The 23,355-nt window shown below is 56.5% G+C and overlaps 2 protein-coding genes across 7 annotated transcripts; both read left to right on the forward strand.

The window, feature by feature from the left end:
- The first annotated feature begins 192 nt into the window (after nucleotides 1-192).
- PRRG3 (proline rich and Gla domain 3) lies at nucleotides 193-10,165 on the forward strand. 4 transcript variants are annotated; one of them, XR_012624588.1, is made up of 5 exons: nucleotides 193-262; nucleotides 3,279-3,320; nucleotides 3,963-4,140; nucleotides 4,945-5,210; nucleotides 5,317-5,540. XR_012624588.1 is itself a non-coding variant. In XM_074835122.1 (4 exons), exons 2-4 carry the CDS (start codon nucleotides 3,314-3,316, stop codon nucleotides 8,354-8,356), a joined length of 705 nt encoding a protein of 234 aa, XP_074691223.1. In that variant the 5' UTR covers nucleotides 193-262; nucleotides 3,279-3,313; the 3' UTR covers nucleotides 8,357-10,165. The 4 variants fall into 4 exon arrangements, 1 of the variants encoding a protein (XP_074691223.1); XR_012624587.1 differs by having other exon boundaries at nucleotides 4,945-5,540; XR_012624589.1 differs by having other exon boundaries at nucleotides 5,060-5,540.
- LOC141927826 (mitochondrial fission factor homolog B-like) lies at nucleotides 8,927-23,355 on the forward strand. Of its 3 annotated transcripts, none has more exons than XM_074835120.1 (7): nucleotides 8,927-9,064; nucleotides 14,586-14,818; nucleotides 15,370-15,536; nucleotides 16,293-16,381; nucleotides 17,354-17,515; nucleotides 20,164-20,242; nucleotides 21,138-23,355. In XM_074835120.1, exons 1-7 carry the CDS (start codon nucleotides 9,060-9,062, stop codon nucleotides 21,267-21,269), a joined length of 867 nt encoding a protein of 288 aa, XP_074691221.1. In that variant the 5' UTR covers nucleotides 8,927-9,059; the 3' UTR covers nucleotides 21,270-23,355. The 3 variants fall into 3 exon arrangements, with proteins under 3 accessions (XP_074691221.1, XP_074691220.1, XP_074691222.1); XM_074835119.1 differs by lacking the exon at nucleotides 8,927-9,064 and adding an exon at nucleotides 10,738-10,947; XM_074835121.1 differs by lacking the exons at nucleotides 8,927-9,064; nucleotides 17,354-17,515 and adding an exon at nucleotides 10,738-10,947.

The following is a 23,355-nucleotide window of genomic DNA, read 5'->3' on the forward strand; positions in this document are numbered from 1 at the left end:
CACTGCGGCACCTCCCGGCAGCCGCGGCCCTCTCTCATTGGCTGTCAGGCTCCCCGGGATTGGGGGAGGAGCGCGTATCCCCGCCTACTCTCCCCGCTCCGTGTTTCTATTGGAGCGGCGGGAGGAGGAAGGCGGTGCGCGCCGTCTGCGGGGCGCTCGATTGGTCGAGGAGCGGGAGGAGGCGGGGAGGGGGCGGGGCTTTGCCCTCCCCTCCCCGTCGGCGGGAGGGAGCGGCTGCGACGGGGCGCGAGGCCGCCATGAGGTACGGGCGGGGCGGCGCTGGCGGCTGGGAGCGGGGGGCCGGGGAGGTGGGAGCTGGCAAGGGGCTGCTGGGCTCTTGGGGGAGAGAAGAGGTGCGGGCGGGGGAGGTGACAGCGGGGCAGGGGGTGACAGCGGGGCAGGGGTGTGGCGGCGGGGTTCGTCTGGGGCGAGAAGGCGCCTCTCACTCGGGCAAGTGACGTTTGGGCTGAGGGGGCAGGGGAGGGCTGGGGGGGCACCCGGCTGTGGGGTGACACGAGAAGCTGAGGGCGATGGAAATAATTTGGAGTTGGGTTTGGGCGAGGCAGGGCCGGGGGCAGCGGGAGGACGGGCCGCGGGGGGTCGGCTGGGATCCGAGAGCTGCTCTGGGAGGACGAGGCTTCCTGGCAGCCTGCGGGGACCCCCGCGGGCCCCGGCGAGCGCAGCCAGCGCAGCCTCTTCTCCTCGCTGTGGCTCTTGGCATGGAAAAGCCCAGATCGTGCTGGGATCCTGCTGAGCGGCTGGCAGCCTCCCGGCAGGCTGTGGCACGTCACTGGCGGCTGTGGAGCCCCTCCCCGACCCGCACCTGTGCCCCCCAGCCTGGCGAGGGGGTGCCACCTCCCAGCGTGGCCCCCGGGGCCCCTCCTCAGCCCCGCTCCAGGTCTGCGGGGGGCCAGCACCGCGCACGCAGCATATTTCACCAGCACGATTTTCTCCTTTGGCATCGGTGACGGGAGCGGGGGCGGAGATGAGGGGAGCCCGGGGGAGACACAAATGTGCGACTGCAGCATCCTCACTCTCACGGCTGCATCCCTCGCGCCTCCTCACGGTTGCCTTAGCAACCTCCTATCGATGGGGTATTTATAGAGGAGGCGAACGCGTGTTGGGAAGCCGGAGGTGGGGGGGGGGAGGCACTGGGACTGGGTGGGCGTCTGCTAGGTCAGCCTCCAGCTTCAGGCTTCTGTCAGCTTGCGTGGCTGTGTGGAGGCAGGAGGGATGCTGCTTGCCTTGACGTCAGCACGTGTGGTGGTCCAGCTTTTCCTGCTCGTCGGGGCCGGGGGAGGTGGTTAGGAATTTGCGTGTGGAAATAAAAATAAGCGTCTGGGATATCTGCCCTTCTCGCAGGCATTGCTTGTGCTTGGAGGCTTGTGTAGACCTGGCTGGTTGCTGCGCTGGAATAAACCATCTCTGAGCTCTGACACTGGGTGCATTGGCCCAGATCCTTGAAAAAAAGTTAAAGATAAAATCTTCTTGATGCATTAAATGTGTTGCCCAATGTATGAGCTGGAGGTCCTGACAAATCTGATCTTGAATATCCTTATTTCTGCATCTCTGTTCTCCTGTCTGTCAAAGGGGCAGAATGCCTGTAACAATGAGCAGTACAGAGGTTTTGTGTGGAAACTGTAGCAAGTTTTGCACGCTGTGTGTTCTTTTGTCCTGTGGGTTTGGATCTCTTTGTAAAAACTGATGACAACAAAAGCAGGTCAGGTGGTCCCTGCTCAGAGCTGACATAGCATGTGGGGGAATGCATGGATCCGGAAGCCTCTCCGCTGCTCTCTCATCCCCCAGGACAGCTCAGAGAAGTGGAGTTGGGGGTACAGTTTCTTGAGAAAAGACCTCCCGGGGTGGGCTGTGGGGTGCAGGAGGCGGCAGACCCCTCCTGTGTAATTCTGGTGCTCTCTGCTTTCCCTCACTCCTGCTTAAACTCCACACCGAGGTTTGCAATCTGAGTTTTGCAAACTGTTGAAAAGAAGGAGCTTTCTGCCTCTGGAGACAGCTCCAGGTTTGCTTGGCCTCTTGCCACTTTTGGTGCAGGAACCTCAGAAACCACAGGAAACCTGATGTTGACAGGGAGAGGTGCTGGATTTACTGAGAAGGTGGCTGTTGGTGAGGTGTGGTAGTGCCTGCTGTGGTGGTGTGCATCAGCCCTTCTGTGGTTCTGGATTCCTGCCTTTTATGTGAAATGAGAAATGCGTTTCTAGCCCCACTGACACCGTGAACAGCTCTGTGCTGTCCCTGACCTCCCTCCAGCTGAGTGGATTCAAGTGCTTTTGGGATAACTCTGCATATCCAAAGTCCTGGACCTAAGATCAGCACGTGGTTTAGTTGCTGCTGTTTCTAACAGCTCCTTCATCCACAGTAAATCACTGTAGGAGCTGGTTAGTCCCGTCCCCTCTGTCTCCTGACAGAACTGTGGCTTTGGCACAGCAAGGTGTCACACAAGGCAGAAAGTTTGCCCAGGATGGTCTGATCAGTGGGACACTGAGCACAGGGAGAAGGCAAAGCCTGAAAAACAAGTGAGTGAAACTCCTCCCGTGGGCAGAGAGGGATATACTCTGCTTCTGCAGGACTTTGTTTCACTCTTCTGGGGTTTCGTTTAGTTTTGCTTTTGAAGCACAAAAGTTGCTCTTCCAGCCGGAGAGCTGTTGTCCGGAGCGCACAGGGAGCTCTGTCACTCTTGCTGCTGCCCTTAGCTTGGCCCAACAGCCTGTAGGAGATCCATATCCTTTTCTTTCCTGCTGTGTAGTCAGCTTTATGGCAGTGGAGAAAACAATATGGCCCTGTTTATTGCAGATTGTGGGTAGGAGTTGCAGAAGCGAGAGCTGGCGTGGCTGTGAAGTAGATTTAAAGCAGGATGACTGCTTTACCTGTATCCATCAATCTCTTGCGGAAGGGAGGAGCACCAGGCTGCTCCCAGCAGCTTCTGAGACGCAGGTCTTCTCGTCTGCTGATGAGATCTGGGGACTCCCCTTCATCCAGTCCTTTCCTTCCTACTTCACTTGTCTGCAGCCCCTTGGGCTTCTTGGGCAGGGCCCTGCTGCAGCTCAGGTATGGCAGAGACCTGCCCCAGGCTCGAGGGTGCCCCGAGCCCCTCCAGTCCCTCCAGCCACGCCATGACTGGGGAGGCAGCATGAGTCCTTGGCTGTCTGAAGAGGCAGCACCCTTCTTTCTGCATGAATCTGACCCTGGGTGATGGAGGTCTTGGGCTTCAGGGCGTGAAATTTAAGCTGTTGGTGACTCTCCTGTTTTCTTCCCTGCAGGTAGGCAGGAGCCCCCCATAGCCGAGTGAGGCAGCATGGCAAGTAAGTATTCCTCAGTCAAGATGGAGAGGTGGCGGTGGTGCTGGAGGAGAGAAGGGGGATGTTTGGCAGCCACGTCTCAAGGAAGTGCTGTGCTTTTTGGGGGATGTTATTCTCTGTGGGGAGCCATTGGCTGTTATCCCTGGATGAGGCCTGACTTGTGCTTCTCTCTCCCTGGTGCAAGGTGGGAGTCAAGAGGAGGTGCTGGAGGGTTGCCCTCTCCAGGGCTCCCCATATGCTGCATCATTTCTTTATTGGTGTGATGCTCGCTGTGCAGGGCAGGCCTCCCTGAGTCGCTGTGGACTGACTGGCCCCTCCGCAGGGGTTGCTGGTCTACGCTGACATCTGCTAGCCACTGGCATCCCACCAGCTGCCCCATCCTGGGGGCCACGCTGCCTTGTAGCCTGGGTGGCTGGTGGCGCTGGGGCTCTGCGTTGCTGGTGGATGGGCAGCTGCCTAACTCTGCCTAACTCTGCCCCGCTGGGAGCTCGCTGCGTCTTGGCATCTGAAGGAGAGCCTGGCAGATGGGGCCGCTCGGGGCCAGCGGCTGAAGCTGGGCTGAGACTGGCGAGGGTGCAGGGTGGAGGATGGCATGTGGTCTGTAAAGAGCTGGACTCAACCCTCCCTCCTCGCTCTTCTGGGCAGCCTGCGTGGAGGCTGCGTGCAGCGATGTGATGGGAGCTCAAGGAGGACAGCAGATGTGAACCGGGAGGTGTAGAGATCTGGCTGGGATCTCAGGATTTGCTTGGAGTGTCGCTGGAGCCAGCTACAAAGGTGGAGGCAGTAGCCACGCTGGGCAGGAGGAGGACCCCAGGGATGACAGGTATGTCTGGGCTTTCATTATTGGTGCTGTGCTAGGTGGGGGAGGGAGCAGAGATCTTCAGGCAGTGTTTTTAAAAGGCAGTTTTAACCTTCTGTTAATGACCCAGCTGGGTCTCTGCCTTCCTCCACTGTGGCCTTTTCTCCCTCCCAGAGCTCTGGTGCTCGCTCCCCAGCACATACTGGTTGTGGAGCTGTCCCCTGCCAAGCAGTCCCCTTTTGTGGTGACCCTGACGTGCGGGGGCGGGATGTGGTGGTCATCATTTTCACCATCATGTGCTCTCCAGCAGCGTGCAGCCCTGCCTGTCCCTCTGCAGACACAGCTGCGTGTTATTCTGCTGAGAAGCAGCTCCTTGGGTGTGTGTCCCCCCCCTCCCTCGGGCAGCAGAGCTGTGGGGTAGCGGTGTGGCCAAGCCTGCCTGCCACCGGGGGCCAGCAGCGCCTCAGGAAACCCAGCAGGGATGTGGGAAACCCAGCCCTGGCTCCTGCTCCCCTCGCCTAAAGCTCTGGTCTTTCCTGAGCACCGGTTCTCCAGCTGGTGTGGGAAGACTTGGAGAGGCACAAGGGGTCAGTTCTGAGGCTGCTGGGCCTTGGGAAGTGCCCTCTGCCCTGCGGTTTGGGGACAGCACCTGCTCAGCTGTCTGCTCTTTGTGTCAGTTGGCCATCCAGGCTGCAGCTGAGAGTTGGCAAGGCTCTTGTTTCCTGAAGGCCGTTGGTTTTTCCTCCTTTGGTCCCCAGGCACGTGGGAGCTCTTTGCAAGGGAGGGGAGGGAACAGTGACTTAGTTTCTCCTCTTCTGCCATTTCTAGGTTCCTGAGGGAAATTGGATGTGGGGAGAAGCACACACCTCCATAGCAGCATGCTTTCAGTCGGGACATTACTCGTGATACCTGCCTGCCTGTGTGTCTTTATTTCCCACCGTAGCGGCCAGTTCAGCAGCGCAAAGCAGCGGAAGGGTCAAGTGACTGGTATCTGCAGGGATGGAAAACCCTGACAGCGAGATCTGCGGCCAAGCTTCTTGCTCCAGGGTGTTCTGAGGAAGCTGGAAAGAGGCTCAGACCCAAGTGCTGAGGAGGTGAGAGTTGCTATCGCAGCCTGATCAAGGCAGGAGGCAGAGGAGGTGAGGCCAGACTTCTCCAGCAAAGGATGGGACATTTGCGGAATGGATGGTGTCTTTGCAGAATTTCATCTCATTTTGGAAAGGCTCAAGAGAAGGTCGGCCTGCCAACCTGCTCCCTCTCCAGCCAGGATTGCCCTCCTCAACTGCAGAAGTCAAGGCAAGCAGATCCCTGCCCTCCTGCAAGATGCCTTCTGTGCCTCTTGGAAACACTTTTGTGGTTGTCCTTGTTAAAAACAAACAAACAAAAAAAAAAGGTTTGTTTAATAAAGTTGATTCTGAGAAAGGTCTCTGACTCACATCATTCATGCTGCTCTTCATTCACACCTCAGTGCTTCAGCCCTCTGCAAACCCTCTCACTGAACCAAGCCATTAATAAATCACGGGGGAAAATGCACCTACACAGCACAAAAAGAGTGCAGTGCCTCCGAGCGCGGGTGGTGTAGCACAGTAGTAGTTACTTACGCCATGAGCTTGTCCCTGCCTCGGTATTTATAAATACTCTACAAATCCCTTGCTGTATGGTTTTAGGAGCAGGATACACGGAAGGTAAAGCAGGAGGAAACCTGCCAGTCTCCCTGGTAAAAGGAAGATGGTAGTTTTTCACTGTTAGGTTTGATCCCCACCAAGCTCCTTACGTGTTTGTTACAGCCCAGCTGGCCTCATGGGAGACTCCGGCTGTCCCCTTCCCTCCTTGTCCTGCAGCTGCTGGTGTTGCTGCAGTGGGAGTTGGTTCATCTGGCTGATCCAATGGAAGGCTGAGCCTGAGGGTGAAGGAGGTAAATAGGTTTCTGCGGATCAGCCAGCAGAACCGATTCATCCTCCTCAAGGGAAGCAGCTTGATTACGTGGCTTGGTGGGAAGAGATGGTGGCAGCCTACAGCTGGGTATGTTGAGCCCCTTTACAGAAGCACTCTCTTATGAAATGCGTGCATGGGATGTTTGGATCCTGGAAGGACCATGGTTTGTGTGGAGTTTCTGCTTTCTGGGCAACAACTTGTCTGCCTCTCCCGTGCTGCTGCAGGTCCTGGTAGGTACTTGCTCCCTGCGCCCCGTGGAGGTCTCCGTCCTGCAGAACAGGAGGGGAGAGGCTTTGAAAGGGCTGCGTCCCTTGGAGGCAGGAGGGTGCTGGTCTGGCTCGCATGCTCCGTGGGGAAGGTCTGATGTGGGCAACATAGTCTCCCAGGCTTTGGGAGCAGGGGAAGGTTGGTGAGGCCTCTGCACCAAAACGCAGTAGGGATGAGAACGTGATGCCATATGGGGAGAGGTTGCTCAGGCCCTTTTCACTATCTGGGACCTGAACAGAGTCCCTGAAGCCACCTGAGCTCGCATGACCCCCCAGCAGCTGGCAGCAGGTACGCCAGCAGGCAGGCTGCCTCCCTCCTGAGGGGCTGTGGGGGTGTGAAGCAAGAGAGGAGGCTCTGGGGTGATGCGCAGCGGGACTGTGGAATGATGCACAATGTGTTGTGAGCCTGCCTTGGTGCTGGCCCTGTGTCTGGGCAGAGAGGCCTGGCTCTGCATCTCAGCCCTGTGGGGTCTTGCTCACCTGGTGGGACCTCCCTTGCCTGGCAGCACAGTGAAAGCCCATCAAGGGCAGGAGGTTGGAAACGAGTCTTTTTGGAGCCTTCTGTCTTCTGCAGCTGCCACTTCCAATGTCTCCAGCACCTCAGTGCTGCTGGAAGGAGGCTCCTGGTGCTGCATGTCTCCGGGCAGACCCCAGGGGCCCTGTGCCTCTCTGGGTGTGCTGTCCCTCTGCGGGCACTCTGCTGTGCTAACTAAATTGTATTCCTGGGCTTTTGGTGTTTGGGGTGCCTGTGGGAAGCCGTGTGGGAAAGCCTGTATTGTCAAAATGCTGCGGGGAGCCGGGTGGGATTGTCCCTGCTCAGCTCTGTCTCTGCCTTGTGTGTTGCAGTGTTCTTGGGGGCCAGGAATGCCCACTCGGTCCTGAAGCGCTTTCCCCGAGCCAACGGCTTCCTGGAGGAGATCCGGCAGGGCACCATCGAGCGGGAGTGCATCGAGGAGGTCTGCAGCTATGAGGAGGTCAAGGAAGTGTTTGAGAACAAGGAGAAGACGGTGCGTTTGTCCTGCCCTGCTCCCCAGTGGATCTCTGAGGGCTTACGCCTTAGCAAATTGGAGGCAGAGAAGGAAAGCACAGGGGGAACAGCCTCTCCTGTCCCCTTTGTCCTCTTCTGTCTGCAGGCAGCATGTTACGGCCTCGCATTCCAGCATGACTTTCCCTTCCCTGGCACTGCCCTCACCTCGGTACTGCCAGGACAGCCTGCCCACGGCTGCAGGTGGAGCTGGCACTCCCGTGGCATGGGTGGGAAATTTGTGCTGTTGTCCTTGACACTCCAGGCTGGGGTTGGTGTTGGCCAAATTTCTCCCTGCTTGGTGTGGGGGCTGTTAGCCACCATTGAGGGATGTCCCTGTGATCTTTTGTGTTGGTTCCCACAGCACCTCGGGTGCTGGCAGCCCTGGTGAGAGTGGTGGGGGACGGCCCAAAACCTGGCCAGGGGGTGCTTGTCCTGCCTGCAGCACATGTAGGTTGCTTCTCTGTTCCTGCCACAGATGGAGTTTTGGAAGGGCTACACCAACTCTGTCTACTCTGTCAAGGACCCCGGGCACAGCACGGAGCGCTCAGATGCTATGTATGTGGTGGTGCCCCTCTTGGGAGTGGCTCTTCTGATAGTCATCGCCCTCTTCATCATCTGGAGGTGCCAGCTGCAGAAGGCCACCCGCCACCGCCCTTCCTATGCCCAGAACCGTTACCTGGCCAGCCGAACGGGACGCAGCCTCCCCAGGGTCATGGTGTACCGGGAGCGGTCACAAAGCCAAGGGGAAACCCAGTATCAGCGAGAAGCCAGCAATCGGGGGGCTGGAGATGGCAGAGCTGGGGGCACCCCCCAGCAAGACGGCACCCTCTGCCCGCCAGAGCATTCGGTCTCCGTCCTCTCCAGACTGTCCAGTGCCACCCCTCCACCTTCCTACGAGGAGGTGACAGGCCACCCGGAGAGCAGCAGTGGCGAAGAGACCAGTGTCTCCTACAGTGACCCGCCACCCAAATATGAAGAGATCGTGGCCACCGCCCCCGCCATGGGCAAATAGCGGGTCTGCCTCCCTCCTGCCTCTTCACACACTCACGCTCACCCACCCACCCTCCCTTCGCCGTGCCCGGGACCCCCTTCAAGTGCCAGGTGGCACCCCGTCTCACCCGTACAAGCTGGTGCCATCACACAATAGCCTTACCCTCCGAACCAAAAATAGCTGTCCCCAAGCAGGGTGAGGCTGGGCGGCAGGGATGGCTTTGGAGCCAGCCAGCTGTCTCCTGCCCCTCGCTCCCCGCTCACGTAAGTGCTGTAGCAGCCAGAGCAGAGCAGCAGCTTGTTCCTGGCTCATCACGGGGGTCTCCCCATGGTGCATTCGATTTCCTCACTCCCCCCTCGAATAGACATAACATTTCCCATGATTAAAACAGCCCCGCTGCCTCCCTGGGGCGCTGCTCAGCCTTACCCCATGTCCTCACCGGGCCCCGTTTTGCTGCTCAGGGCTCTGATTAGGAGTTGGGGATGCAGGAGAGGCGCAGAAAATTCCTGTCCATCCTCACAGTGGGCGTCCACACTCTGTGTTTGGGGAGAAAGTGCCTCCCTTGTGTGGATTTGCTGCCAGGTGGGAGTGGGAAGCCCAGTCCATCCTGCGGTGCCTGTAGTGCTACTCACTGTCCGGAGATCAGGGAGGAGCAGCCAAGGAGGAGCTCTCGGATCTCCTAGATCCCCTTGGAAAGGGTGAAAGGCTTGTGGTGGTCTTGTACATGAGGTAAGTGACTTTGGTGGAGCAGGTCCTTTTCCTGATGGCTCTCCACTTTCCCCTCGCAGGGTGCTGGGCAGCTGGGGGTCTGGCTGCGGCCGAGCTGGCAGGTGGGGTCATCTCGACCTTGAGCCAAAGGTGATCCCATGGTTTTCAGCGGTGAGGATGCTCTTTCCTGGGGCGTGGCCTGTCTGGTGGCTGCCCCGGAGGTGGGATGCCAGCACAGGGAGCCTGCGGATGGGCCAGACCTCCCCTGTCCTACCCCAAACCTCTCCGTTCTGCCTGGCTTCTCTCTTTGGGGCTCTTTGTCCTCCAGAGCAGGTAGAGGGGAATGTGAGAGCCCCCACTCTCCCCCAGGCCCCTCTGGTGGGCAGATTGCTTGGTGGCCATGGCCGTGGCCATGGTGCGGAGGGGCTGCTGACGGAGGTGAGAGCTGACTGATGATGCCACGACCCGGGGATGCCAGTGGGTTCGTAATAGGGCCGAACCCTGACCGAGTGGTTGTGGTGCCAGGGCAGGGCAGAGCCAGGTGCTTTGCTATGGGGCCGGAGTGTTCCCTTTGCCTGGGCAGCTGCTTTTGGGGTCCAGGCAATGGGGCTTGTCCTTTCCTAGTCATGTCTGATGGGTTAAAAAGGGGGTTGTGCTCAGCAACACCCCCAGGAGTAGCCCAGAAACCCAGCACTGCCACCCCTCGGTGTTCACCCCAGCACCAGTCTCTCCACCAGCACCGAAAGGCTATTGTGCATCCCTCGGCTGCCTGCACCCCGCTCGGTCCCGGGGGTGCTCTCACAGCAGCTGCCCTCGGCCCAGCGCTGAGCCTTGCCCAGCGTGGCTGTTCCTGGGGCGGGACACGGGGGGTTTGCGGCTGCTGGCACCCTGTCTGTCCCCTCCCAGGGCTTTACTCTGCCTTTCGGCCTTAGCAAGTCAGGCTTATGGGAAGGCCTGACAGTGAGCGTCGGGGTCAGAGCCTGGAAGAGACCGGAGGGAGATAGAAGGGTGCTCTGCATCCTCTGTCTTTGATGCTCAGTCGTTATCCTTGCAGTTTGTATTCTGTAAAACTTGGTATATTTCTGTGCAAAAAAAGGTATTTATTAAAAAACCCTCACTGTCTGGAGTGGTACAGGGTGGCTTTTTCCCACTGCGGGGATGTCTCCCTGGGCACAGCTGGATTTCCATCTCACGGGGGTGCTGGGGCTCAGCTCTGTGGGATGATGGCACCAATCCTCCCCCTGGGCACCCCCCCAGCACAGTCCTCGGTGGGGAAGGGACCATCTCTGGAGATCGGGTGCGTGCTGTGGGCTGGGAACAAACCCCACACATCTGAGAGGAGCCTTTGACCTCCCTGGGCATGGGGTGCAAGTCTCGGTGAGAGCTGGAAGGTGTCCAGTGAGCCCTGACCGGTGGGGTAGGCGAGGTGCGGAGGGATTTCCTGGGGTCTTTGAGGGGATTTAGGTGCACAAGTTGTCTTGTTCCTCCGCGTGCTCCTAAACCTCTTAGATAATCCCCTTTAAATAGCAAGACTAGGGCAGTGTGGGATTTATTTTAAGCCCTTTCAAAACTAGATTTTATGGCCAAGTCTCGGACTCTGTCCCCATTCAGAAGTGTTTAAAACTGCCCTTGATGCCAACCGGAGCATTTCATCGCTCTGGACTCCGCTGAGCGGCAGGAGAGATTAGCTCTGGATTAGCTCCCGCCCGGGGTCCCCCCGTGCCGTGGAGGGCACTGCCCCCCCCCCGGGGAGGTGTCGCACTGATGAGTCCCAGCTCGCTAATTACCCCGGCTGTGGCTTTAAATGGGGGGGCGGGCTACCGGGGGGGGGGGCCGGGCTGCCCCGGTTGGAGGCGGGCGGGGCTCCGGCGAGCTCCGGCGGTGGCTTCGGACTGCAAAAATAAGTAAGTGGCCCCCCCAATCCCCCCGCTTTGCAAACTGCAAAGCCGGTGGGAGCCGGGGGCGGGACGGGGCGCGGCGGGGGGGGCGCCGGGGCGGCCCTGGGGCGAGGGGCGGGAGGCCCGGAGCCGCCCCCCCCGCCCCGCTCCTGTCCCGCCTCCTCTCCCGAGTGGCCCGTGCGCTGAGTTTCTCAGCCCCCCCCGGCCCGCGGAGCCGGATCCCGGAGCCCTTTGCTCCCCAGCTCATGCTTAAGCCGAGGACGCGGCGGGGCGGGGGGGGGGGGCAGAGGAGTGACCCCGGCTCTGCGTGGCCGGCAGCGCCCCGCGGCTTGGCTGTGGCAGGCGACAGGGCCAGGCGGGTGACAAGCCCCTCGCCCTCCCGGGGAGCTCTCTCCGCCCTGCCGAGGCGACCCCCCAGCCGCAGGGCAGGGCTCGCTCCAGCACCACCCCCCCCACGAGAGGTGAACGGGGGGTGCTGCACCGGCCTGGCCCCCCCCCCCCCCCCTCCCCCCCAGCCCTGGGCTGCGGAGGGATGGATGGAGGGAGGTTGTGGGGCTTCCCTCCCCAGGGCAGGTTTTCCCGGCTTGCAGGATTTAAACCAGGCTTAAGTGAGCCGGGAGTTCCCTGTGGGGGCACATGTGCCAGAGCAGGGGATGGGGAGCACTCGGCGCTTGCTGACGAGGGGGGGGGGGTTGCTTGGCAAGAGATAGAAAAAGCCCTAAAGAAAGTTAAAGGAGGAAATCCAGCCACTTAAGCATTTTGTTCTTACGTGTTTTGACAGCTGGTTTTTTTTTTTCCCCCTTTTCTTAATAGCTTAGTCTCTCAGAGCCCGCTTCCCGCACCCCTCCCACTGCTCTGCTCTTTGGGAGCTGCAGCAGTTTCACAGGTGATTAGAAAATGAACCGATCTGCCCTCTCCAGATTTATTGTTATTAATATATGCTGGTTTCCCAGAGCGCAGGCTGAGAAAACAACACAAGGTGTTCGCTCCTCCAAAGCACCAAAAATGTGAAGGAGAAACCTGGTTTTGTCCATGGCTGTGGACCATGGGGCTGGGTCTCGGGTGCAGGTTTCTCCTGTGGAACTGACGCTGCTTTGGGACTGTCCCAGGACTTGTCCCACTCCCGAGTGGGGGGGTTCCTGCAAAAATCCACCTTCTTTGAGGTTTTGGGGAGAAGCAGGGGGCGTGTGTGCTGTGACACCCGTGGGTTGGTGTCACCCATGCCAGCGTTGGGTCTGGGCAGGGTGGTGGAGAAGGTGTGGGGCAGCGGGGGGGTGCTGTGCCCCCCGACACCCCTTCTGGGGCAGAGCCAGTTGCAGAGTCAGGGATCTCATCTCTGCGTGTCTGGAAGCGGCAGATCGCCGCAGCTGATGCTGGGCAAATTTCTGTCTGTTTAATTAAAAGGTTTTTAATGACAGAGGAGTAGAGAGCAGCATGAGGCAGGTGATACTGGAAGTGCTGGTTATTGCAGACCAGTTCTGCAAGTTCTGCCGCCCTCCTGTACCCGGAGTTACAGGGCCCGGCTGCTGCAGGGGCTCGGGGGCTGCGTCCCCCCGTGGTCCTTTGGCCTTCGGGAGATGGGGCTGCTTCCCAGGATTGCCCTCTGCTCCTCTCCCCTGGGTGATATCCCAGGGGGTGGCAGGGGGCTGGGGCAGGCGAGAGGGCCCAGAGCACCCCGGAAAGCAGCAGCGAGGGTGGCGGTGGGCAGCCCTGGCCTGGTGTGGGCTGGAAACGCAGCGTCACAGACCCGGCTGCTAAATATAGTCCCCGGACATGATCACAGAAGGCAGGGCTCCTGCGCGCTCCCGCTCGCTTGCCTCCTCCCATTTTCCCCCCTTGAGCTTTGAAGAGGAAAACCTCTCCGTCCTCTGGCTGTGCTGTGCTGTGCTGGAACAGGTGAGGGCCACTTTAGGGTGGAGACTTTGACCTGGAAGCAAAAAGGGACCATTTTGGGCTTGGTGAGCTCAACGTGTTGTCTGAAAAGCGGATTCGTCACCCGGTGTGCAATAGGTCAATAATCACACACTCGGGAGAGACACTGCTTATTTATTTCAGGGTTGCCCAAGCCTGGCTGCTCGCTGGTTTCCCACAAATCAAGCACACCAACACGCTGTATTTATACACAGAACTTGCAGAGTTAGTGATTTTCCAAGTCCATCCTCTCTAGGATGATTGGCTAGTAGTTTACATACAATTATATTCCTGCTGACACAATACCTCTAGTACTACGTGTGCTCAGGGGAAGGGTCTTCACCCGGGCAAGGGTCTTCTTGACCCATAGGCATGATTTTTAGTATTATAATGCGGGTAGTTCAGCTAAGGATACATGGACCTTGAGTTTGATTGCCAAGTTGGCAATGTACCCTCTGCAAGGTCTAATGGCTCGGGGTGTCTCTGCTCGGAGAAGGCTATCTCCTTGTTCTGTTGATTTGGGATGCCCTTCGCTTCAATATACACAAAGAACATCTTTCTTGACCTAACCATAATGTTGCTACATTGTTCTAAAGGTTTAACCTTCAAGAAAAGGGCAGCAGCAAGGAGTGTGCAGGGGGGCTGTGCATGCACATGGCATGTCTGGGATGTCGGGGCAGCACTGGGGTCTGGCTGGGGTCTGCCAGCCTTGGCAGCCCTCGCTTGTTGGGGTTTTCTCCTCGACTGTAGCTTTTTGAGAAAGAATAGAGTGCTGGGAGCCAGGAAGGTGTTTTGGGGAGGTCCTCTCCCAAAAAATGTACGTTGTTTGCCCTCTGCTCACATCACTCGGTGAAAGCGTTGGGACACTGGGCCCCAGAGCACTTCTCAAAGCCCCGGGACTTGGCAAAGGGGAAACTGAGGCACGGGGCAGTTGTGCATCCTGAGCAGCTGCAAAGCCCCAGACAGCATCTATGTCCCATGTTCTGCTCCTACTGTTGGCTGCCCCAGGAGCGGTGAGAGCTGGAGGCTTTGTCCCTCCTCAGTGCTGGTCCCCTCCTGGAAGAGAGCTGAGCTGGCGCTGGCCCGGCAGAGCTGCTGTGTGCTCTTCCTTCCCCTCGGGGAGGATGCTTCAACATCTGGCAGCTCCGCTCAGGGAAAAATCCATCTTGTTCAGTGTGGTGTGGGTCCCTCGAGGAGATGGGTGCTGGGTCGGGTGGGGAGAGTGTGCAGAGAAAGTCCAGTGCTCGTTTTTTCCTGTGGTAACCTGGAATGTTGTCACAAAACATGTGCTTTGTTTTTAGAAAACCTAATTTTTCATTGAAGGTGTATGAACACGAAAATGTGCTCCCAGCCCTCCCGCCTTTACTTTTGGATGGAAAATAATATTTTTTTCACTATTTTTTTAGGGTATGCTGAACGGCTCTTCTCCCACAGGTGGGCTGAACTATTGCCCTGTCCTTGCTATCAAGGGAGGCAATAGGTGCTTTGCTCCCAGGACACGTAGGAGTTTTCTCCTTTCTCACCCTGCCAGACAGGAGCTCCCACCTGCAGTGGCCCTGTGGGACAGCCCATTCTCTGGGACAACTCTGACGGTGTCTGTCTTTTGGGTTGTTTCTGCCTGTATTTTAGCTCTCTTACAGCACATGTGTTGTCCCTGTGCAGGTGCCGGTTTGGAAGAGCTGCTTGCTACCACTTTTGCTCAGCTTTTTTTTTTTTTTTCCCTCTGTGTGAAGCCCAGAGTGCTCAAGCAATCTGAGGAAATCAAAAAAGATGTGGCCATTTTGGGGACTGGACCTGAACCGAGCCCGCTGTGACCTGCTCTTCACAGAAGCCATCAATCAGAGGATGCAGGTTCCCAACAGGCTGAAGGTAGCAGATAGCTCCAGTCCTGTGGATGAGGAGCCAGTGACAGAGGATGTCCCTCCTTCCTTTCGGATGCACATCCCTGATAGGATTTCTCTTGCAGGTAATGTCTTGGGTTGTCTTTTGGGGTGGCTGAAGGTTGGTGAGGCTCTACAACGTCCGAGGGACTAGGATCCCTTTATAAAATCCCCAGTGGTTTGCTTTGCAAGAGGAGCAGGTATTGTAGTCAGCTTTCTTCTTGAAGGCAGGACAGGATGGTGCAGAGATGCTTGGGGAGAGGTGGGCGAAGGTGACTAATAGAAGGCAGGATGGGTCTTAGTTCCAAAAGGAGAGGAGCAAAATGTGGAGGCATCTCCCTCCACATTTCTTACCTCATGGCTTTGGTAGGCTCCCTGCTTTGGGATGCACAGACATAAGGCCCTGTCTCTTTGGAAAACAGCTCCGAAATCTCACTTTCCTGGAGCAGTGTGTCCAGTTGCTTTCCAGTCCATGCCCCTCCAGGCTGTCCTGCCTCTCACACCTGCAGAACATGGTTTTTTGATATACATCTGGTACTAGACACAGTGTTGGCTTTCCTACATGGGTGGATCTCTCTTCTCTCCTGTCCTGAGGGCATTCAGGTTGGAGTAATTCTTCCCTCTCTCCTCTCTGTAGAAATATCAGATGCCGGTTTGAGGCCCATCCTGTTGAACCAGCAAAGGAAGGTCCCCTCTGTCACGGTGCACATGTCCCCAGACTCCTCTGCACAGCCCACCTGCCTTGGGGAGCTCCCTTTTCTTCATGTAGCCAGCAGACCAAGCTCCCAGAAACGCAAACGATCGGTACTGTACTGAGAGCAGACGGGGTTGTCTGTGATGGGAAGGGGGAGCAATCCCACCGTTGGGTTTCTCCAGAGGTCTGTTACCAGCCCAAGCCAGAATTCATCTTCCAGAGTACTGCCTCTTCCTAGGAGGTGGTGGGATCTCTTTCTGTCCCATAACCAGTACGCACCTGCGTGCTGGCACATGGATTGCATTTTGTGAGCAGGAGGTAGGCTGAAGTAGGTGCAGTGTGTCCCCCCCCCCCCCCCCCCCCCAACTTCCTTTGCTACTTTTGAAGTCCCTTTTCAACCACTGTTTCTCTTGGATGAAGTACGAGATGGAGCTGTTTCATCCCTGTAGCATAAAGGGTTCTGGTGTCAGAGCTGAAAGCAGATTTTAACCTTGTGTGAAACGAATTCAAAGAGAGGCCCCTGACATGGGCAGGCAAAGGCTTGAGTTTGGCTGCTGGAGCTGCTGATCTGCATTCTCAAGTGTTTTCACCTCCCTGAGATTCGAGAGCTGTTCCCAGATACTTTAGGTTGAGGATTTTTGATCTGAATAGAGATCAGATCAGCAGGCTCCTTGCTGGTGACCCTCACCCTGCTCTGAGCATGTCTCCTTACCCTCTCCAGCACTGGGTCACCAGCTTTGGGCCTCATGTAACACTCCTGCCACTGACCTCCCCCATGCTGATGGGCTCCTGGCACTGCAGACCACAGGCTGGGCTCGCCCTGTACAGGGTCTCTGCGCTCACATGGTTGTGTTTGATGCCAACAGGGCCATCACAGTAGCAGGTCACGGCGGGAGAGAACTCCAAGTGACTGTGCCCAGCTGGCCTTGCACAGCCCAGGCCAGCACCATGAGCGGTGAGCATGAACCCAGAGCTGCCTGGGGTGGGGGGGGATCAGCATCTCCTGTCGTCTGTGCTGCTTTGATGTTCTCTGGTGTCAGTGCCTCGAGGTGGGGGGGTATCCAGGTCGGGTCAAGGCAATGCCTGGCAAGTCCTGCTCTTGCACAAGAGGAACGTGGCTCCTGGTGTCAGAGATGTTTGTGCCTGGCAGCGTTGAAGGCAGCTGCGTTGGTCCCCAGGGCGATGAGCTCTCTGTGGGGATGCACGTGGGAGACCACGTCCCCTCTCGCAGTGGGCCGGGCGTGCTGTCGGTCCTTGCCTGGCCATTGGGCCGAGAGGACCTCACAGCCTCTTCTGGCTTGTCCCAGTCTCTCTGGCTCTGTCCATGCTCCTCTCGGTTCTTTGCAACATGCTCTCATGCTCCAGCACCATCATGGCAGAATGCTGGGGCCTACGGACAGGTGAGCACTGGCAAATGAGGCACCAGGGCTTAACTGGGTTTCTACCAGGGTTGTTGAAACTTGCAGTGCCTTGCAGACAGGGTGGGCTAAGAGCATGCAGCTTTTCAGCTCTTTGAGTGGAGCTTGTGAGCAGTAGCATGGTGATAGTGATCCTGGGCTCTGGAGTCTCTCCAGTGGAGAAATTATCTCAAATTTAATCCCAGAACAGAGCCACCTTTCCCCTTAGAAGTCCGGGGTTGTCCTGGGTGGCAGGAGAGCTGCCTTCTGCAACCCCTGTGCGAGTAGCTGGTGAAGGTCTGGTTATTTCACAGCCGTGATTAGCTTCAGAGGAGTCAGGCAACTGCCCCTGAGCCTGGGGGCTGCTGGAGGGGGTTCCCCCACCTGATGACGTGGGTGTTTGGGTGCTGATGGCATTGCCCAGAGATGCTTGGAGCTGCTGAAGCGAGGAAGGGCCCTGCCAAACGCCAGGCTGTGCCCGTGCTGTACGAGGCCGGGAAATAACAGGCGTGATTCTGTGTGCACCCCAGGCCGGACGCGTGCCCCCTGCCCGCGCACAGTGCCCTGCTCCCCCCGCTCCCGGAGACGGGCAGGATCTACTCCATGCAGAACATCTTCCAGACCATGTACCTCCTGGGCCAGGTGCTCTTCCACCGTGTCCAGAACTCTCTGCAAGACCCAGCACCATCCAGGTGACTTCGGCTCGTTCTGAGCCACCTCCCTGCCATTCTGCAAGGACTTGCCTTTGCCTTGCTGAGGCACGAGCTCTGTAAACCACAGGCTGCACGGCGCAGGGGCAGGATGGTCCTGCATGGCCGCCCCAGACTCTCCTCCTCGCCTGTCCTGTCTGCCAGCTCTGGGTGCCTGGCCCAGGAGTGCCTGCAGCAGCCAGCCAGGGTGCACCCCCCTGCTAACCCAGCCCAGCTCGTGTCTCCTGCTTAGCTTAACACCGGTCCCCCAGGCACCCTGGGTGCTTGAACGCCACCTGTGACATTGCTGGGACTTCAGCTGCTCTTCACTGCTAAGCAAGTGCTAATTTTTATGCGTGCCTTGGTGGCTTGATGGAGAGAAATGTGTGAAGGAATCAAAATCCAGAACAGATGGCTTGACCCACGTCCTGTCCCTGAGACACCCTCTCCTTCAGGCTTCCAGCACCCTTGACTGTGTCTTGGGCACTCTTAATTAACCTTTTCCACCAACTGGCTGCTCCAAGTTACTCATCCCATAGCCGATGCCTCTGGCCTGGGTGCAGTGTGCCTGCATGCTCACCGGAGCAGGTATGCAGTGACCTCAATCTCTCTGGATGTGCTGGAGTAACTGTCTCCACCGCACTCTTATCTGTGCAAGTGTAGTAAATTTAACGTGTTCAAAGACATCACTGCAGCCTTAAGGTGTCCCCACTGCTCTAAGGCTGCTGAGCACCCAGAGGAACATCTAAATACTTCTAATTCTCCTTGAGCAAAGCCTCCAGGCAGAAAGGGAGGAGAGTCAGCATCCATCATCCCTGCCATCAGTGGCATATCCTGCCTTCCCTCCCCAGCTGGCGCGGAGGTGCAGGCAGCAGAGCTGGCTTCTGCCTGTGGACGACGCAAAGTGATGTCCCTGCTTTTAACCACAGTAGGCTGACTGTCTTCAAATGTCACTTTATTTTTTTAAACAAAATCTGGGTATGCCAACAGACCTGATTAGTGGCTATGTAAGACCTTCTCCCTCCTCCCATCAGGAGTAGAGGAGGTTTCGGTACCACGAGAGGTGGTAGCTTGTGGAGCTGCCGTGGTGCAGTGGGGTGAGTCCGGGGCCTCTGCCCAGGTCTCCCTTTGAATCCAGCCACCTCGAAACGCCTCTTCTTGGCACTTTGCATCACTTCAGATGCATACGGTAGCTCTTCACTTTGTACACCTATGCAACAATAAAAATAAAAAGATGAATGAGCTGACTTGTTTATCCTGAAATTTTAGTAAAGAAAAGACTGGTCTCGGACAGAGACTGGAGTATTTGCCTGACAGTGCCCTCTTGAAGAGTATGAGTTATTGAAAGGTAATTTCTAGTCTCTAAAGGGTGTTCCACCTGTATCAACTGGGATTTTTCAGTCAAAAGCTGCAGGATGTGTCCTTTTTTAATGGCTCTGTGCTGGGGGAAATTGGATTTTCTTTCTGTTGTGACTTCCGTTTTACAGCACGGCCTCATTACACAGAGGGATTATCTCACAAATGTGTTTTCAGACAGAGATTCAGTGAATCCCCACGTGCTGTTCTGGCTTGTCTTCAGCGAGATCAACATCATGTTGCAAACAGGAATAAATACCCTCTCCCCCCCAGGGTCTCTGAAGGAGCGGTGTTAGACACTCGTTAACCTGTACGGTCTCCGCGAGTGCCCGTGCGAGTTACTGGTGTGCATAGGGGAGTGCTGGTTGTAGAAGAACTGATGTAGGGCTAGCCTATGTTGATGGGAATAACAGACCGAACGTGGCAATTTTGTTTTTTCTCACTGTGGACCTACTTTATTTTGTGGCTCGGTGCTGTGGGCCCTGCAGCAAGGCTGTGTCTCCAGGGGGTGCCCTGGAGATCCGTGGTCTGTGTTGCCTCCGCCAGCGCAGCAGCTAATCCCAGCGGTGGCCCTCTTGTTTCCAGGGATGGAAGAAAGTGGTGCGTGCTTGGGTTGCTTGTTTTATGTTTCCAGTTGCAGGTAAAATTTGCTATAAGAGCAAAGAGTGATACTTTTTTTGTCAGGGAGAGCAGGGAAAGTGAGCTTGTGGTTTCTGGAGATACTGGAGAGGAACAAATCCTTGTCTCAGCAAACACAGGACCCTTTTCTGCTGGCTGATGCACTTGCTCAGGTGATAGTTCCCCCCAGTTGATGGCTGCTTCCCACCAGCAGGATCCTCACCTGCTGATGTAAATGAGATCATCCCTCCATTCCAGCATTGGCCCTGTGATATGTATTTACCTGACTGGCTCTAAAGGAGGTTTACCCAACCCTCAATGAATTCCTCTGGCTATAGCGAATGGATGCTTGGTAAATATGTTTTCTCTCTGTTGGACCTCTAAAGAAATACAAGCATGTGTTTTCCCTGTTGTCTGTCATGGCATGTTTTGTTGTGATCACTGTGGCGACCATGGTGGAGGGGTATAAATATGCATGATGGGGGTTAAGAAGAGATGAGTAGATGCTGTGCAGGTGCTGTTTCCTCTCTCCTGATGCTGCACCCAGCCAGCACATCCCGGGCACACACACGCTCCCTGCATGGCTCGGCTCTCTGTGGCAGTGCTGTGTGTGCGGGATGGCAGTTGCACCTCTCGAGCAGTGTTTGTCCGTCTGCATCTTTGTTTTTCTTCCCCAGCTCCCAGGAGGCTGGCCCAGCTCCAGAGAGCACCTTGGAGGAGGTCGAGGCAGCTGAGATGGCAACAATGAGAAAGCAGGTGAGATGGGGGTGAAGGGCTGCAAACGTTTCCTGGGAAAGCCATAGGAGGGTGGATGAGGAGGCTCCAGGGATCTGTTGCTCGGTCCTGATGGGCTGGTGTTGCCAACCTAGTCCTGGCTGATGCTGCTAATAGAGAAGTAGGGGGGGACTCAAACGTGTGTTGATCCATCAGGCTCCTACCCTGAGGGGCTGTAGGGCTACAGGAGACAGCCAGACCCCTCCATCTGCTGGCAGTAAAGGGCTCAGATGCTCTTCTGATGGGAAGGAGCTTTTCTTAAAGCATCTGCTCAGGAGCTGAGTTACTGCTGCTAATTCTCCCACACAAAGATAGCTGCTGGGGGCTGGAGCACCTCCCCTGTGAGGACAGGCTGAGAGAGTTGGGGGGGTTCAGCTGGAGAAGAGAAGGCTCCGGGGAGACCTTAGAGCGGCCTCCCAGGACTTAAAGGGGCTACAGGAAAGGTGGGGAGGGGGTGATCAGGGGGGTGGGGATAGGATGAGGGGAAATGGTTTTAAACTGACAGAGGGTAGATTCAGATTAGATATATAGAAGAAATGCTCTACTGTGAGGGTGGTGAGGCCCTGGCACAGGTTGCCCAGAGAAGCTGTGGCTGCCCCCTCCCTGGAAGGGTTCAAGGCCAGGTTGGACGGGGCTTTGGGCAACCTGGGCTAGTGGAAGGTGTCCCTGCCCATGGCAGGGGGTTGGAACTAGGTGATCTTTAAGGTCCCTTCCAACCCAAACCGTTCTAGGATTCTATGCTGCTCTAGAAAAGAAGGACCTGAAGGAGACAGCAGATCCCATCCTTCCATCCCTTCCTGTCCCATGGCTCTGGGATGCAGCCAGTGTCCTGCACTTTGCTGCAGGGCTGACAGCAGCCCCACTGCTTCCCTTGCAGTTGATGAGGATCTCAGGGAGGCTTCGCGTGCTGGAGGAGCAGTGCAACGCCTGGCGACAGAAGGAGGCCCTGGTCTACTCTGTGCTGATCTCCGCCTGCCTCATCAACACGTGGCTCTGGCTGAGGAGATGATTTCCCATGCCCCGACCTCCCCTGCCCAACCCTGGCAGGGTGGGTGAGGGCAGGGAGAGGATCCTTGCTTGCGAACTTGCAAACAGTAAAACTGCGTGTTTCTTCTTAACTTGACCTGCTTTTTGCACTGTAGGCCCTTGAGGATCTGTGTCCTTTAGGCCCCGATTACAATGAAGGTGCCAACGCTCTACCATGCTCCAGCATCAGAGGTGGGTGAGGGAAACGACGAAGCTGGACCTGGTGCCACAGCAGCTGGAGATGGGTGTCAGGGAGAGGTGGGGTGCAAGGAGTATGACCCAGCAGGTGTAGTCCCTGGGCTGGGCTGTGGTTGCAAATGCTCTTTGTACACTAGCAACCACCTTGTATGTTTGATGGGGTCAGTGCCTCTGTGGGAAGCTGCTGTGAAGAGCCCAGGTCTCATAAGAAATTGGAGGTCTCCATCCTGTGCAAAGCGATGGGAGACCCTCTGGCCCTGCCTGCAAGAGGAGATGCAAAACCAAGGCGTTGGGTGTTTGCAGATATGGGGTCTTGTTACAGTCTTAGACTGTGGTGGGCCCAGTTCCCTCATCACTTTTCAGCTTGGATAACTCAATTCTGACCCCATAAAGGTCCTCAGCCAACTGCTGTAGGGTCTGTTCCTCATCTTCCACCCCAAAAGCTTGTGTAGAGTGGTTGAGTGTTTTTAAACTGCTGGTGGGGTTTCTTTTCTTCCTTGCGCCACTGCTCTCTGGTGGAAGTAGTACTGCCAGTTCTGGCGTGCCACAGCCCCTGCACTAGGGGATGTGGAGCTGGAGGAGCCGGGAGCTCCCACCCCTGCAGCCGCTGCTAAGCCACCATCTCCTTGGCTCCCATCCTGCTCCAGGCAGTTCAGCAGCGGCTTTGCAAATGTTCAGATCCAAAGTGACTGTAAGAGTGTTTCTGAGGTCTGGGTTTATCCGGGAGCTTGGCTCTTTCCCAGAAAGATTTAAATAGGAAACCTCCCCGTGGTGACTCTCTGGATTATAAAACCTTGTACCAACAGTGACAGCACCAGACAGGCCGTGGGAAATTGCCCGTTTGGGCAGCAGTAGGTATTTGTTAGGTTGCCAGTACCAGAGGGCAGGATCGCTCCCAGGTTTGCTGCCAAACTGTAACTTCAGCGATGGTGCAAGAACACAGGTGAGGGGAATTCTTGGCCCAGATGCTCTTTAGCTAAAAACAAGCCCAGTTCAACAACTTTGCTGTTTCTTTCCTTCTGTGGAGTTTAGTAACACTTGGCTCTGAGGTGACTTTGAGATGCTTTTGGTGGTTCATCCAGCACATCTGCTGGAGTTGTGCTCGCAGGCTCTGGGGTTTTGGCAGGGCTTAACAGGACCTCTCTATTCCACTTGTAAGTAATTGTAGCTGGATCTGCAGGTCATCCAGATGTCCAACAGCTTATTTACAGACAGGGATGCTCGGGTGTTTTCTGCCTGCAACTGCATCAAGCATCTGTGACTGTAAATCTGGCAGCTGGACATTGACTAATAAATAACTGTCCCACAAGTAATTGCGGGTCTGAACCTGTTCCTGATAGCTGAGCAGAGGAGAGCCCTGAGATTTACTGCAGATGAGAGCCGGGATGGTGTGGTGGGCTTGCCGTGCCGTGGCAGGGTGTCTGTGAGGGATGGGAGCACTGGTGCAGAGGCGGTTCCTGTGGCTTGTGGCTTAGGGACGTGGTCAGGGTTACCAGGGGACCTTACACAACGGGTCTGTATAAGGAGGCTGCCGCTGTGTGACTCGTGCCAGGAGAGTAGGTAAATTGTTTGGCTGGTTTCTCCTCTCTGAGAGGTGCAGACGTGTTTTGGAGGAAGTTTGTGGTTTGGGGTTTTTTTTTAGCTGTATTTAGGGTGAGAAGGGTTGGCCCTCTGGGGGACACGTCATGTTCAAAGCGTGGATTGAAGCTGTTTGAAGGAGAGGTGATCAAACTGTATGTGTTCTCAAAGGCTAATTATTGGCAGGTTGTGGGGGATACAATGTGACTTTTACGTAAGGCGTAAATCCTGGTGTAAATCTGGAAACACTGACCCATAAAATGCATATTTTAATAAACTTTGTGTGTTCTGGA

The sequence above is a fragment of the Strix aluco genome, chromosome 10 (genome assembly GCF_031877795.1).
Source record: "Strix aluco isolate bStrAlu1 chromosome 10, bStrAlu1.hap1, whole genome shotgun sequence".
NCBI lineage: Eukaryota > Metazoa > Chordata > Aves > Strigiformes > Strigidae > Strix > Strix aluco.